Raw genomic sequence first — 16,464 nt, 5'->3', positions numbered from 1 at the left:
TATGCAAAATTGTATATGAAATAAAACAACAATACACTTTATTCGTTGTTTAATTTGAGAACTTATTTAACTTGCTTGATTTCAAATTATTTTTTACACACATTATGAAAAAGTTGTATGATATTCCAAATAATTGTTTCTTAAATTCAGATAGTACAACTAAACTAGCGCTCTGAGAAATTAATCTGGGAAATAATCTTTGAACTTGCCAAATATACGTTAACATGAAATTATGTATGAAAATAAATATGGCAAAAATCAGCATGGAAAATATAATATTTACAAATAAAACAATCCTATCAACTATAATATTTATCAGAAACTTAAAACAATCACTATTAAAAACATCTTCGACGACATGTCTTAACATAATAATTATTAACAAAACAAGTATACATAATTATTCTAAAATCACACCTCTCTCAATATTTCATATACCTTCCTTGGACTTTATGTTATTCAAATTTTTATTCGTAGGATGCAATAATAGAAGGTTAAATTGTTTTCTAAACTTAATAGCTTTCTGTTAAGGAAGAGAAACTGCTCCGATTTCTATTTAAAATTGGTCCAAATTTTTTATGTAATTAATTTTCAAAAGTATCCGAGTATTTGCTGTTTCCAGTACAGTCCTTGCAATTCACGAAGGCGAGAGGCTCATGCTTGTGTTTAAGTCGTATCGGTATAAGTAACGCACCCTGAATGTGTGGGTTTGCGAGCGCTTGCCCGCGACTCATTGGTCTGACATGCACGCACACTTACGCAATGTCCGCGTATCCGACGTAACTACAAGTAAAGTCCACTCGCCTTCGTGAATTGCAAGAACTGTACCTTTAAGGAGTTTTTCAACTTTTACTTGTCATTAAATACTATTCGTATTATCTCAATCATCTTCCTCGTTTAATCTGTCTTTTTGCTGGTGCCTTTCTTTTGTTCATACGTTTTTTCCTTCTAGCATTCCCGCATGCAGCTCTTGCCGCGTCACAAGCAGCCTGTGCAGCTTGCTTGGTAGCTGCACATTCAGCACACGCACACTGCAACTTATGTTGCAGATGCGCTAACCTGGATCTTGATTCTGCCAAATTATGACATTTATCTTGTAAACCACTCTTCACCTTCTCCAGTACAGCATGAGCTGCCTTTTCCAGTTGAGCGGAAAGTTGCACCGCTTGACACAGCAACTTATGCTGTCAAAAATACGTATTTTGTAGAATTAATTGATTGCATATTACAGTCGAGCCTGTAATGTCTCCTATTGAATTCAAAAAATTGTAACTAAAGAAATGCGGGTGCCGTCATATTATACCAGTACCAGTAAGCAGGCTAAGTAAGAGTAAAAATTTCGACAACGATGATAGTTTTCGAGTAGGTGTCAAAAAATTAAAGTTGGACAGAAATTCTCTTGTTTAGGCTCAAGTTGTACCAATTACATAATTGCCTCAATCGGTAAAGTAACATAAAAAATCTGTACAGTGGTATTAAGTGTAATAAAAATTTTAAAACAAGGATTTTTAGGTTTATTTTTCTGTTTTTTGGAATTTGGAAAATTAAACTATAGACATAGGTACGTACTTTTAATAAAACACGTTGATTTTGGCTCGTCTTGTAATAAACAATCAAGTCAACAAATATATCTATACTAATATTATAAAGAGGAAAGATTTGTATGTTTGTAATCGGTAAAATCTGAAACTACTGAACAGATTTTAATCATTCTTTTACCATCAGAAAGCTAAGTTATTCAAAAGTAACATCAGTACCCTTATTATAAATGCGAAAGTGTGTTTGTTTGTTGGTTTGTCTTCAATCACGTCGCAACAGAGCAACGGATTGACGTAATTTTTTGCATGGGTATAGTTTAAGACCTGGAGAGTGACATAGGCTACTATTTATCCCGAAAAATCAAAGAGTTCCCACGGGATTTTTGTAACCTAAATCCACGCGTCGCGGTCATCAGCTAGTAGGCTATAAATTACATATTAAGTACGACGGACGAAGTCGAGGGCAAAAGCTAGTTATTAAATAAAACAGTAGTAAAAATTACAACCTCTGTTTATTCACGCTCAAGTGTACATTTAGGAATTTGGAACCAAAACCAAGCACATTTTAACGTATCAATTTTTGGGTTTACATTTACAATTATTTTCTTCGCCTGATAATAATGAATTAATGATAACGCGAGAGCACGACAAAAGCGTTGCGGCAGCTATAAACGTGCATATAGACATACAAATCATTTTGATCGCAAAATCTAATAGGAATAAAAGTGTTCTTTTTCTATCTTCAACAGCTTTTCTCAGTCAGATCCTTAAAAAAATGATACAGTTTTACGAAGTGATTATTAGATTCATGTTTCAATTCTTCAACAATTACATCCGAATCGTCATCTGTGCAAAAAAAAAAATATAGAGTAAGTATTGCAATCTACTTCGTAAAACTTTCCATTTAAATCTGACTAGGAAGAAATTGTTGAAGACGAAACCTAGAAATTAAAAAACTCATAAATCTACATACTTCTACAAAATAAAATCAATCAAATAAGCCTAAATTCAATGAAAAATTTGAATTTTTTAAAATTCAATCTTGGAGCTTTTTAGGATCAAAATATAGCACTCTTAGAGGCAAGTAACTAATAAGTAAAAACTATGCAGTCTAAGATGGAAGCGGGTGAACTTGGAACATTGCAACGGCAACATTGTACTGAAATGCAAATCGGTTGAAGTCATGATTTTAACAGTAGGGTGGTATCTTGTCACGCCAAAGCCAGATCCAGATCAGACACAATTAAGCAATTACAAACTGCCAAACTGCCCCTACCGAGAATTGAACCCGGGACCTTCCACTTATTCAACAAATGTGTTCGCTAATGCACCAGAGAGTTCATCAAAACCTATTAGTTATTATCAAGTACATCCTTCTTAGTTATCCCTTGATAGCGATCTCACCTGGTAGTAAGTGATGATGCACTGTAAGATGGAAGCGGGCTAACTTGGAAGGTGTATGGTACCTAGTTTCGTTAAAACCATACATCTGATCCGTTTCTACGCGCCATCGTATCTGAACGCAAAATAGCTTGGCAGCACACCTTTGTCTGTAGGATGGTAACTAGCCATGGCCGAAGCAAACCAGACCAGAGACAGTTTAGAAATCACTAATTCCCAAATTGCGCCTGCCGGGAATTCAACCCAGGACCTCCCTCTTAAGACCACAGCGCTCACCACTGCGCTAGGGAGGTTGTCAGAATCAATACACACCTGTGCAGTAGCTAGTTGCGCAGCTTGTATAGCAGCATTCACTGCAGCTTGTTGCTGGTGGCCTGCCCCAGTGTTCTCCGCAACCACCGCCTCCGCCTCCTTAACTTCCTGCTGGAGTTGTTCTACAACTGCCTGCTTACCAGCCAAAGCCGCTTCTGCAGCCTTCGCCGCTTGTAACGCCTTTTCTGCTAGCTGAGTTTTCACCTGAAATACAAAACATTGCATAATAGAATTTAAGATTTTCTTCTTTTACCTAACCAAGGTCTACTTGTTATTCCAATATTTGTCCAATACACCTCTGATTTCAAAATCCAATATCTAACTTTTAATTTCCTTCTCTATTCTTCTTTGTAAGGTATTTTTGAACAAATATATTATTATGGTTGATGTTATTGGTCTGTTATTGACTATAACAAAGCTCAGAGACACTCAGCGAGTGGATGTTTGGAGTTACTCTACGTGATCTAGTCTCAAATCAGAAACGAAGAGATCCGTAGGAGAACTAGAGTAACCGACATGACTCTGTGGGTGGCGAAGCTGAAGAGGCAATGGACAGAGTACATAGTTTGAAAAACCGATAGACGTTGGGGTCCCAAAGGCTGGAGTGACCTCGCACCGGAAAACGCAGCGTTGGAAGACCCCTCCACTAGGCAAATGGACGACATCATGCGAGTCGCAGGGAGCCGCTGGATTCAGGTGGCGTGTGGAAGCCCCTACAAGAGATCTACGTCCAGCAGTGGACGTTTATCGGTTGTTGACGATGATGGCGATGTTATTGCACTAAACCATTTTAATTAAAGAAATTGTTATTTTTATTTTGGTATGTATGCCATGGTTTGAGTCGACAAATATTTTATTATTTTCTCGTCTTTAGAATCATTTGATGTACATATATTGATCTAATAAGTATAGGTTTTTTTAAAAGAAAGATTTGTACGACTTACCATATGAGATGCCTGGGCACCAGCTGCATTTTGGGCAGCATGAGCAGCCTTGGCCTCAGCAGCTGCTTTTTGAGCTATACTCGTCGCGCACTTTGATGCACAATTCGATGCGCACTTCGATTCCTTACAATCCCGTGCTACGTTAACTTTTTTACCGTTAACAGGCAACTGTATTTGTGGTGAATGAGTTTCTTCGACTTTCCTCTCTTGTGGGAATCCCTGCACTGCCACCAACAGCGCCCAGATCATCAAATAGCAATGGTTCATTTGTAACTTTTGGTTGCCTTACGTCGATACAGTGGCAATGTCGAATTGTCTCGCATACTTTTTCTAATTACATAGGTGTTTTGTTGGTGTTTGTTTTTGCTTTGAAATATTTTCTAAAATATGTATTACAAAGAAATAACTATCAGATTTTCCGTCAAGACGACGTTTGTCATCTTATTCTAAATTAGAAAGCTGAGTCCTTCTTTTTGGACATTATCTTCAGTAAATACTTCTGTATAGAAATTATAGTTGTCTAGACTTCTAGATTGCTACAAAACCCTACTAACTCTAAAGGCTATAACTAAGTAATATAAAATAATATGAACTATTAATAAAATTTAAAAAGGGGAGTATGATAAAAATAAATAGTATAATACAGGTTGTATGCGAGAGTAAATTTAAGAATAATTTTATTTTGAAAATACCTTGACAGCTTAGCTATCAATTTCTTAGTTGTCATGGATGTTTTGTGAGCAAAAATATGAATGGAATAAATTAGAGGATCCCACGAAAATATGAAACATCTTGAAGGTCTGGTTCAATATTAAAAGTCGAACAATTTAAAGGTTAGTAAAAGGCTGCATGCTGCATCAGAAATTCAATACGTTACAATACCTTTATCTGCATCACTTACTTCTTTGATTCTTATCCACTTAAAGAGTATCTTGATGTCAACTATCTTTTGCAATTTTGCTTCAAACAGTTGTTCCATAGACTCGCTTTTATTTTACTTTAAGCTAGTGCCAGCCACAATAATTATCCTATACCAGTTAGATACTTTGCGATAATATGAAGGCAATGAGTCTTCTAGCACGATGATCTACCGAAAAAGTTTAGGGAAAGTTTGACAATTCTTCTTTATTGTACACCAACTGATGTGTATTTTCTTACTCACTATTCATCATTCTCATCATGATCAACCTCTCACCGGCTCACTACTGAGCACAGGTCTCCTCTCAGAATGAGAAGGGTTTAGTCCATACGCGACGCTGGCCTAGTGCGAACTGGCACTTCACACACTTTTGAGAACAATATGGAGAACTCTCAGGCATGCAGGTCTTCTAACGATGTTTTCCTTCACCGGTAAAGCAAGTGATATTAATTAATTGCTTAAAACGCACATAACTCGGAAAAGTTATAGAGTTATAGACTTTCCGAATAGAAGGTTCGCCTTCTATTCGGAAAGTCGGTAGTTCATCATTACCACTATCAACATTGCCAGTTTTATATATAGACCGTACAAAATGAACTCACTAGCTATTTTAACTCGTGTCAGCTGTCATGTAAAAAGTACGGTTCACCTTTAAAATAAGAACTAAAATCGTACTTTTAACGTGGCATTTGACACAAAGTTAAAATGGCGAGTGAGTTCTCATTTGATACAGTAGTATACATGACTTTATTGTTCAACAGGTGTTTGGACAACGTTGCAAAAAGGAACAAGTGGCGGCCGTTTCGCAGCCCATAAGGCCGTGAAAAATGATTTGCCTGTCACTGTATTGCCTCATTGCTTCGGCCACACTCCTAGCTTGCGTCCCCGTCTGCTACAGGCAACTTGAAGTGCAGAAGTTCATGAAGTGTCTCAGAAAATAGAGACTCTACTCTGAAATGCTCGGCATTTGCATGACCTTCACAACAGCTTTGGTCATGATTGGCTGCGTCTCTTGCGGACCAATATTTTTGGAAAATATTTTAAAAAAAGCATCAGCAACGAGCGGGAGACCATTGCATAAGTGTAAAAGTCCGTGCTGCAAAAAAAAATCTGTAGGTGTGTGATTGTTTGAACTCTGTTTTAGTCTTTGGGTATAAATAAAATTTCAGCTATTGTAAACTATTTCATTTTAATCATAGGCAACATCATTTTTGCATCCCAGTGTAGGCCCTCTTTACTGAACACGGGATCCCTCTCAGAATGAGAAGTCCAGTCAGAGTGAACTAGAGTGAGGAAACTCTGGGTTTAATCCTGTCATGTATCAAGCCACCATATGTCATCACTGGCAACACGCACTGTTCGTTCGAAGACTTTGGTCTTCAAGCACTGAGACCAAAGTCTTCGAATATCTGAACACTGACATCTCAAAGCTTCCTGAACGCTGCCCAACCGAGTTGGATATGGATTTCTATCCTATAACGATCTTAAAATCACCACCCTCGGGTGTATGCTTGTAAAAGTGTGTCCATCATCTATCTTTGTATGATATCAGACTTTGTATGCCTAATATTGTTTAGTCCACGCTGGATAGACCGACACATATTGTTTGCGAGTTACTTCCCATGATAACTTTTATACCTAATAGTTATACAGTCTGCTTACCAGGCTTTACCATAGATTTCTGTTTTTAAAAGAATTCCTACTAAGTAGTTATTAGTTATCATTTCACGAAATCATGACAGATTTTAAATTTCGAAACGATGTCTATGCCATGTCTTTACCAAATTTTGCTGTTCTGCCAATGTCATCTTTCGTAACATGAGAATTAAATTATTGTGGAATTGCGCTAGGATAATCTTTATTTCAGGATTATCCTTTTCATTTTGAGGATGTACTGATTAACAGACAAATATTAGCACCTAGAATAGCTAGGGAATTGTAAGTATACTTTTCCAATTTCTAGGTGCTGTTATGATACTGTATTAGAGCTAACGCGCACCACGGTAAATTTCTGTACTTTTTTCCCCACAAAACTATAGAACTACACAGTAGCGCACGCACTGCGGAATTAATTCCAAACCAGATTTTGATAGATTTAAACTAAAATTTGTGATGATGCAGCCTAAGATGGAGCGCGCTTGCCTAGAAGATGCCTATTCACTCTTGCCTTTCCTATATTATAATTGGAGGGAAAAACTGATGCTGGAAGGGAGTTCCAAATCTAAGCGATTCAGATAAGAAATGAGGAGGCAAATCGTTTCGTGCGTGTCCGTGGAACTTCGACTACGTACGGGTGCAGACCTTGGCGATGCCTTGCGGTACGATGGTAGAAAGGTGAAAGAGGAAGCAAGTTGAAAAGTTATTCGGCACACTCTCCGAAATATATCTAGAATACCGAGAGACAGGCAACTTTGCGCCGATGTTCCAAACCTGAACTTATGGTTTTTCTCATTCTGAGAGGAGATTCGCGATCAGTTGGTCAACGATGGGTTGAGATGATGATGAAGGGTCCCATAGGAAAAGGTGTGTGAACGATTAGTAGAGTGTTCCCTTTTTGTTTAGAACAGCCGTTCTGAAGGTTCTTGCATTATTCTGTCGACACTCTTGACTTTACCATCCTCTCAATAAGCGACACCATTCTTTTTAATTTCAGTTTTCGCAAGTACCGCTGCCCGGCTGCGGGGGACTCCTATGATTTGTATATCATTATTCAGCATCATAACTGCTGCAACCTTGGTGTGCTGTCTACCCTACTGTGCGCGAGGCTTATTGGTCCCTAAGTGCTCCTGCCCACCAGTCCCTGTGTGCCCTGATTGCGGAATGCCTTATTAATTGCACGCCGACTGTGGAACACAATTTGTGCAACTGTTTTAACTTTTATAATATCTAAAGAGTTTCTTCTGTGAGTTTATTGTTTTTTAGTTATTTTACTGTATACATTAGTTATTTTAATTTGAAATCTAAGACCGATATTCATAATTTTTTTAGCGTCTTAAATGTTGAAGTTCAATACAAATTGTTAGTAAATATGATTTGTATGTCGGCTTTGACAGCGCTAGTCGCTATGGGTTTAATTGCATGTGGTCCAGTACTTTGTGAAAGATGCTTCAGTTGTTTCCTAATGAGCACCAAGAGCAAAAAATAATTCTAGTCAATTATGAAACACTAAATTTTGTTGTGCACAATCTCCAGGAGATTTTGTAACTGAATTACCCACAGTGTCTGTGATAATTTTGTTTTCCTTTTTAGTGACTGTAAATTAACCTGGCGTAATAAATGCTTTAAAAATGTCTTACTTAATTGTTTTAAATTACAAATTCACTATCATACCTATCCAGAAATCCATAAATCTCTTTATTGTGAACTGGACATAATTTTTTTCCTTGAATCGACATTGGAAAATCTCTCTGATCTGAAATTTTTCGTTGTTTCAGATATAGACGTACAGGTAGGATAGAAGTGATTTCTTGTATCTTCTTTGTTTTTGATTTAATTCTATTTCTGTACACTTAAAATATGGTTTGCTTATCAACGTGCACTTTAATAATGGCTGCAGCTGCAATCGTGTTAGGACCAATTTTTTGTGAAAGATTTTACAAGTGTCTTATACAACACACTCGCAATAAAAATAGTAAAGAAAAACGTTAGCTTTCGCATATGAATGAAAAATAAAATTCATTGAATCAGGAAACATGTTTTTTTATTTTAAACAACTACTAAAACATACACCGTAATATCACTTCGATTAGACTAACGTAAAAATTGAGCAAATACGTAATCCACAGTACATTCGCCAACGCTTACGTATCTGAGAAATAAATAAGTTAACAAGGTCTATATGACACTAAAAATTAAGTTATTGACTAAGGATTTATTTGGGCTATGTTCGACTTCTTGAAGGATTTAACAATGTTTCGTGTTTCTCGGGTGTCACAATTGCGATGACTTGTTTCTTGAACCTTGGACTATATTTACCTAAAACTGCTTCATCTAATTTAGCTACAGCAGCTATTGGAGTTGGATACTCTCCAACAAGTTGGGATATTGGCGTTGGTCTTACTATCTGTACTTTTTCATTATTAACCATTGTTATTTCTTTCTCTTCTGCGTTATTTAATTCTGCACTAGATCTATAAAATCTACGTACTGGAGAAGTAACTTCAGCTTCTTTAAGAATGTTAGGATCTATTTGTTCCAAATTTTCAATTTGATCGGTCAGTTTTTCTTGTTTAATTTCTGGTGTACTAATATTTTCCATTGGCTGTATTTCTTGTTTTAATAATTCCTTAAGTGCTATCGTAACTTCTTCAGGTTTCTGTGTAGTAGTAGTCGTAGTGGTAGTCGTAGTTGATCTGTGTATGTTGTTTTTATTTCTAGAAAGTATTCTTCTTCGTTTACGATCGCTCGAATTTCCAGCGGATGTCGTCGTAGATGTTTTATTGGAGGTATCTTTGGTTGTATTAAAACTTAAATCTGCATTCAATGTAACAAGTTGAATATCTCCTGCTTCTGGAATTGGGGCAGGTCTCCTAACATTTCTTCTTTCAGTTGCATTAGAATATTCTCTGTTACCTCTATAAACGGGTGATGTAGTATTGGAATAATCCTTTTTGTTGCTATGTCTTTCGTCAATGATGGGCAGAGGAGTCACAATGTGAACGTCATCGCTTGCAACAGGCTTGGAGTCTTGATTTTCAAGTATAGTTATAGCTTCTTTTACGCCTTCCATATCCTCTGGGTTTGCGGATTGGCCTGTAATTGTAAAATTTATAATTTACTATGATGAAGTGTATGACCGTATATTTTAGATCCCCCATTATAATTTTCTACGTGACCTCGCTTAGTCACTTGGCAGCACGTCTCACTCAATAGAGTGGCAACTAGCAGTGCCTGAAGAACTCAGACTAGTACTTATTTAGAATTTATAAACCAAATTGCCCATGACGGGAATCAAACCCAGGACCTCCCATATATAAATCACAGCGCTTACCATTGCACCAGGGAGGTTGCCAAAATTACAAGAGTCATGCATACATCAATACAACACAAAAATTATTTTTAAAAACATCCAATACCTAAGAACTGAAAATAGTGCAAAAAATTGAGGTTATAGTTAGTTGAGGTGAACCTTAAACTTAATGAAGCACTATACCTTAGAGCCTTAACACGGTACTCAGAGTCGCTAATCGTTACTTAAGATTGAGTTAAAACGAGACAGATTTATGTGAGAGATATAGCTCTGTCTCGTTTTAACTAAACGTAAGTAACGATTAAGCGACTCTGAGTACGGCAGTAGACCTTAAACTTTAATATGTATTTGGGAGCAAAAGTTTAAAATAAATTATCATTGTCAACTGATATACGCCCACTGCTAGCCATGGATTCTGTTGAGCTATGTTGGTTACTTTGATTCTACTACGGATCTCCTCATTTCTGAATTGATCACATCTAAAAATTCTGAGCATAAATAACTTTCTCCATCGCCCACTGACTTATTCTGAGTTTACTTACGAAATATGACTAAGGATATTTTACCTTCCTCCACCTCCTTCTTGTATGAAGAGAAGAAGGTCAGAGCCTTCATGAGCTGGTAACTCTTGGAGACGGGTATGTTGGTATCATAGAGCTTGACGGTGTTCTTGCAATCCACGTAGAACCACCAGTTGCACTTGAGGATGGTCTGGTCGAAGAGTGTGGACTCGGGGCAGAGGAAGGACTTCATCACCAGCCCGTCGTCGGTGAGGGCGCATACGTGGAACACCTGGAATTTATAAGAATAATTTTGTAGTTACAATATTACAGACCTTGGTTAAGACTTCGGCCTGCTATTCAGAGGGTCCGAAATTCAATCTCGGGCACGCACCTTTAACTTTTGCTAAAGCAGTTGCAAGCAAGTGATATTACGGTGAAGAAAAAATCGTGAGGAAACCTGGTTCCTCAGAGTTCTTCATAATATTGTTCTAACTGCACTTGCACGTTTTATTGCAAACATTTAAATTGTAAAAGAAGATTCGTTCTCAGTAGTGGGCCAACGATGGGTTGAGAGATGGTAATATAATAGGTGAGGGTTTTAAAGTTTATATGGAAATAGTCCGCTTCGCATTCACAGCGTACCGTTATATTTAGAGGTATCATTATATTCCTTTACTCGTACCTCGATTGCGGGAAACCTGCATCAATCATTATTACAAACTCAATTGTTCTGATTGGCTGAATTTGTGCGATTCTTGTTGCAACAATGCATTGTAGCCAATAGTGAGCGAGCGTCAACCAATCAGAGGTAATTGCGATCGTGACTTTGTAGCTGTCATTCTTCCGCAATCGCGTAGCAGATTTTTTAGATTGGTCAGATTCTTAGAAGAAGAAGACTTATTTGAGAGCAAAAAGTAGGTTAAATTAACTTACCATACATCCAAGATTCTCATCCCCATAGAGTCCAGGGAAGTATTTCTGGTCGCCGCAATGGAAGGTGGTGTCAGGCAGGTCGACTTTGGACTGGAAATGATCGTCGAAGTTCTTCTCGTATCCAACTGGATAGTACTCTCGCGGCGCATTCATCACTTTGCCTGATGTTGGGTTTCTGGAAACACCGAAAATACAGAAAGTAGTAAATATTCATAATAATATATTAATTATAAATGCGAAAGTGTGTCTGTCTGTCTATCTGCTAGCTTTTCGCGGCCCAATAATTGAACCGAATTTGATGTGATTTGGTACTGAGTTTGTTTTCATCCCAGGAAAGGACCTAGGCTACTTTTTATCCCGGAAAATTAGAGAGTTCCCACGGGATTTTTAGAAACCTAAATCCTAGTTATGTATATATTACTGAAATAGTTAGTTAATTATATTATATAATATTATACTACTTGATTTTTCTGTATTGCGTGTAAGTACTATCCAACACACCTAGTTTCTCCTTTCACCAAAGGTTGCCTGGAAGAGATTGCTGTGAGCAATAAGGCCGCCTTTGCATACAATTATTTTTTAGTTTTAGTATCTGTAATCCCTACGAGAAATACAATGCTGCTGAATTAAAATGGTAGCCCTTTCTCTACAAGAGAGACTACCAGGGTCCCTGGAAGGTACCGTCCCTCCGAAAAATACAATGCTACCGAATCAAAATTGTACCTTTGTCAAGTCTAGTCTTTCTCACTAGTCATTGAACCTAGTTGCCTGGTAGAGATCGTTTCAAAGCGATAAAGGCCGCTAATTTTAATTCTATTTTGTGTTACTTTTGTATCTTCCTTTTTATAATGGTGTACACAAACAGACATAAAGAATATTTTAAAAAATCTCAATACAGTCAAAAGCATTCAACCAAGAATATTCTTGTCATTTAGTAACAAGTAAATCTGAATCGCTATCCACACTGGTCGCCGATCCATTGTGAATTAAATTAAAAATTAGCTCTGATATTCGCTGTTTTGCGTGATGTAAAAATTTACGTAAGTAAAAATGTAATGCACTAAAGTAATTTATACAATAGTTGCAACAATAAAATTATGCATTCCATTACAAAATGTGTAATTATACCGGAACTTATTATAAAGCAAAGTCAAGTATAAGTGGCGGACGGATAAAGGTAATTTAAGGAATAATGTATTGCAAGAAATCGATAAATCAATTTATTCAGTTTATCGGAATTAAAAAACAACAAAACAACAAAATTATTCTAATTTGTTTGAGGTAAATATATATGTTACGCGTGATGCTAGAAGAACAGACAAATCAAGGTTTACACAAGTTTACTTAGCATTGCCCAAACACTTGTAGTGGTAAATTAAAACTACCTGACTATTCATAAGCACTTTTAAAAAGTTTACATGAATAAAAAAACATTCTATTCTATTCTATTCTATTCTTTGATAAAGTCCGAATGATAACAAAAATAAATACTTGAATTCAGCGTTTACCCGTGTAACGTAAAACTATCTTTTTGGAGCTATGTAGCTGGTACGTTATAAGCAAAAATATCGTGAGGAAACCTGCATGCCAGAGAGTTTTCCATAATGTTCTCAAAAGTGTGTGAAGTATGCCCAATCCACACTTGACCAACGTGGTCGAAAATTTCTTGGTTTTATTTTGAGAGGAGACCCATGCTCGATCAGCAATTGGTTGAGATGATGATGATGATCCAGCAGTAGCAGTAAGTAAGCACAAGCGTAAAAAACTGGTCAAGTGCGAGTCAGGCTCGCGCAACGAGGGTTCCGTACCACAGTCGTATTTTTTCGACATTTTGCACGATAATTCAAAAACTATGATGCATAAAAATAAATAAAAATCTGTTTTAGAATGCACAGGTGAAGACCTTTCAGATGATAACCCACTTGATATAGTTATCTTACTTCGAAAATTGATAATACTAATTATTAGTTTATGACCACAATTTTTTTGTGTGATGTAACCAAAAATTCACAGTTTTCAGATTTTTCCCCTAATGCCAGCTATAAGACCCACCTATTTGCCAAATTTCATGATTCTAGGTCAACGGGAAGTACCCTGTAGGTTTCTTGACAGACCGACAGACAAACAGACAGTTGAGGTACGGAACCCTAAAAATAATACAAAAAATTCTAATGTACCTCTTTGGTTTCTGTGGTATTGGCGCTACTATGATCTCAGGTTCAGGTTGAAGCTCAAACACTTCAAGAGGCTGTTCTGTGGTCGTGGTAGTCGTCGTTGTAGTCGTCGGCATCGGTATGTTCGCGTACTTGCTTAGCAACTGCTGCTGTCTTAGAGCTATAGCCGCTTCCACCGCCTCCATAGAAATGTTCCCAGCTTTGGCAATCTCAGCTATCTTAGCATTCACATCTTCTTTAGTAAACTTCAAAGTTACGTCATCGCTGTAACCGCTTATACTGTTGTAGTCGTCAACCTTCTTTGTGTTGTAGGCTGGGTAGTTGTTCGCCAGATCGTGGACTTGATGAGGAACGGGGTCTATAAAGTTAGAAAGAGGATTGGTTTTCGGAATAGAAACAGTGTTATATGAATTAAAGGTATGTGATGGAAATGCTTGTTTAAGAATCGGTGCAGGTATGATAGATATAGCTTGTGATGATGGTGGCATGGGAAGAAATGGGTTCACGGTTGTTCTTGATGGTATGATTTTTGTATATGTCTGTGTTGGTGTTACTCTGAATGGTTGGTATTGCACCGCTGTCAAGCGCGAGACCATTTTGGATACATTATCGGGTGTTAAGTAAAATTTCTCACTTTGATAAGGCAACGCTGGGCCTTTCGACTGTGGGATTTGAAGAGGAGAATAGCCTTTTTTCGATGAAGCAAGAGGTACAACTTTCAGCGTGTCTTCCTTTGGCGGCAAAGGTTTGAAAGGTGGTACACCCATCGGCATAGGTTTCGCCATTGTTACGACGGGTTGTGACTTGTAGGGGGTCTCCACAGTGGGTCCGGGTGCGAGAGGCTGCGTCGTGGAGGAAACTCGTCGGTGTAGAGTGGAGAGCTTGTCCATCGCAGCCTGGTTGGGTCTCCCCCCGGATGCCATCGGCATTGGCCTTATCATTATTCTGTTCTGCTTTGCGCGTTTCTGTAATTCAAAACAAACACGAATTAGGACTTTATCGTACTATCGACTTGCGAGTGTGTACTGTGTACTGGTACTGGTACCCCACCAAGACAATTCATAAACCTATTTTTTTTTTAAGATTTCTATTATAACACAGATTAATATAACACAGAAACACAGATGGTTTCTTAATGAAAAAAGTTCTATCCCCTAATTGTCCCGGTTGTGATAGACCGGAGGACGTACACCACTTATTAGTGGAATGTGTTCGTAACGAGGCGGAGAGATGGGAGGCATTTACTCGATTTCCAATGCTTCGCCAGATTGGCGGCTGTAACAGCGCCCTATCACAACCTCTGTCGGATCAGGCTGGGGCTCTGTTGTTACAGTTGTACAAGAAGGCATTACGTAAGTAAGTAATTAATATATGTGAGGCCTTACGGAGTGGCATATTCCAATAGGTAAAACTCCTGAAATTAAAAGGAAAAGGTGACTGACTGACTGACTGATCTATCAACGCACAGCTCAAACTACTGGACGGATCGGGATGAAATTTGGCATGCAGATAGCTATTATGACGTAGGCGTCCGCTAAGAAAGGATTTTGGAAAATTCAACCCCTAAGGGGGTGAAATAGGGTTTTGAAATTTGTGTAGTCTACGCGGACGAAGTCGCGAGCATAAGCTAGTTAAAGATAATAAAAAAAACACAGATTAAGTAAAGAACCGTAGAAAGTTGATTTCAAATTTAAATATATGTTATTAGTCGTGGTATATTGCTACATAGTTGGGAAAATATACATAACCGTCAGATATATTATTATATTATTATGTATGTGGTTAATTATTGCGTCACATTTTCCATTTTCACCTAGATTTATGTAATATTATGCTACCATACAACTTTCAGTTTTGATTAGGAAACGAGACTCGAGCAAAACGGAGTTTTGCGTACTTATATACCTGTATACCTAAATAAAAGGAAAAGCTGACTGACTGACTGACTGATCCATCAACACACAGCTCAAACTACAGAATGGTTCGGGCTGAAATTTGGCATGAAGATATCTATTATAGACATCCGCTAAGAAAGGATTTTGAAAATTCAACCCCTAAGGGCGTCTGTGCACTCTTAAGTTACGTTGACCCAAGTCGGTAACTGGATGGGTGACCGACTTTGGAGGTCCAAATTTGGCCTTTTCGTTATCTCCGTGTCTCGGAGAGCATGTTAAGCCGTCGGTACCGGCTAGTATCTCTAACATCTGATAATAACTGTACAACCTAAGAATCGAAATCTCGTTATCTTTTTTATGCCACCCACCTCATGAGAACTCCCAAGAGAACTCCTGCCATTATGTGATAAATGGAAAGGAGTCATGACCCTCAGCTGTGAGGAATCAGTACCCGTATTATAAATGCGAAAGTGTGTTTGTTTGTTGGTTTGTTGGTTTGTCCTTCAATCACGTCGCAACGCGAACGGTGCAATCGATTGACGTGATTTTTTGCATGGGTATAGATAAAGACCTGAAGAGTGAGTTTTATCCCGGAAAATCAAAGAGTTCCCACGGGATATTTAAAAACCTAAATCCACGCGGACGAAGTCGCGGGCATTAAGTAGCTAGTAAGACTATAAAGAAGAATCGGTGCTTTTTTTTTTTTATTCAGATACAAGTTAGCCCATGAGTGCAATCCCACCTGGTGGTAAGTGACGATGCAATTTAAGATCGAAGCGGGCTAACCTGGAAGGGGTATGGCAGTTTTTTAATAAACCCATGCCCCTTTGGTTTCTACACGGCATCGTACTGGAACGCTAAATCGCTTGGCGGCAC

At 37.8% G+C, this 16,464-nt stretch overlaps 2 protein-coding genes across 3 annotated transcripts in view; both read right to left on the bottom strand.

Annotated features, from left to right (window-relative positions):
• Positions 1–884: 884 nt before the first annotated feature.
• LOC117992431 (tol-Pal system protein TolA-like) lies at positions 885–4,571 on the bottom strand. The gene is made up of 3 exons (XM_034980131.2): positions 4,196–4,571; positions 3,252–3,455; positions 885–1,184 (listed from the first exon to the last, which is right to left on the bottom strand). Exons 1-3 carry the CDS (start codon positions 4,460–4,462, stop codon positions 885–887), a joined length of 771 nt encoding a protein of 256 aa, XP_034836022.1. The 5' UTR covers positions 4,463–4,571.
• A 4,226-nt stretch (positions 4,572–8,797) lies between these two features.
• Positions 8,798–16,464, bottom strand: part of mtg (mind the gap) — a 67,023-nt gene continuing 59,356 nt past the window's right edge. The window contains exons 5-9 of one of the 2 annotated variants that reach the window (XM_034980128.2): positions 14,328–14,658; positions 13,697–14,051; positions 11,520–11,694; positions 10,650–10,875; positions 8,798–9,866 (exon numbers count right to left, since the gene is read on the bottom strand). In XM_034980128.2, coding sequence (XP_034836019.1) covers positions 8,995–9,866; positions 10,650–10,875; positions 11,520–11,694; positions 13,697–14,051; positions 14,328–14,658 — 1,959 coding nt within the window. In that variant the 3' untranslated portion in view covers positions 8,798–8,994. Of the gene's footprint in view, positions 9,867–10,649; positions 10,876–11,519; positions 11,695–13,696; positions 14,659–16,464 lie in introns of both variants that reach the window. The other variant, XM_034980127.2, reaches the window with a different exon arrangement.

Source organism: Maniola hyperantus, chromosome 21 (genome assembly GCF_902806685.2).
Source record: "Maniola hyperantus chromosome 21, iAphHyp1.2, whole genome shotgun sequence".
NCBI classification, from domain to species: Eukaryota; Metazoa; Arthropoda; class Insecta; order Lepidoptera; family Nymphalidae; genus Maniola; species Maniola hyperantus.
This window is presented reverse-complemented; position numbering and strand designations above follow the sequence as displayed.

Excerpts from the sequence above, each read along its gene's own strand:
- LOC117992431 (XM_034980131.2), bottom strand. The coding sequence starts at position 4,462 with ATGAACCATTGCTATTTGATGATCTGGGCGCTGTTGGTGGCAGTGCAG. Across the intron at positions 3,456-4,195 it reads GTGCCCAGGCATCTCATATG|GTGAAAACTCAGCTAGCAGA; the intron begins GTAAGTCGTACA and ends TTTGTATTTCAG. Across the intron at positions 1,185-3,251 it reads CGCAACTAGCTACTGCACAG|CATAAGTTGCTGTGTCAAGC; the intron begins GTGTGTATTGAT and ends TATTTTTGACAG.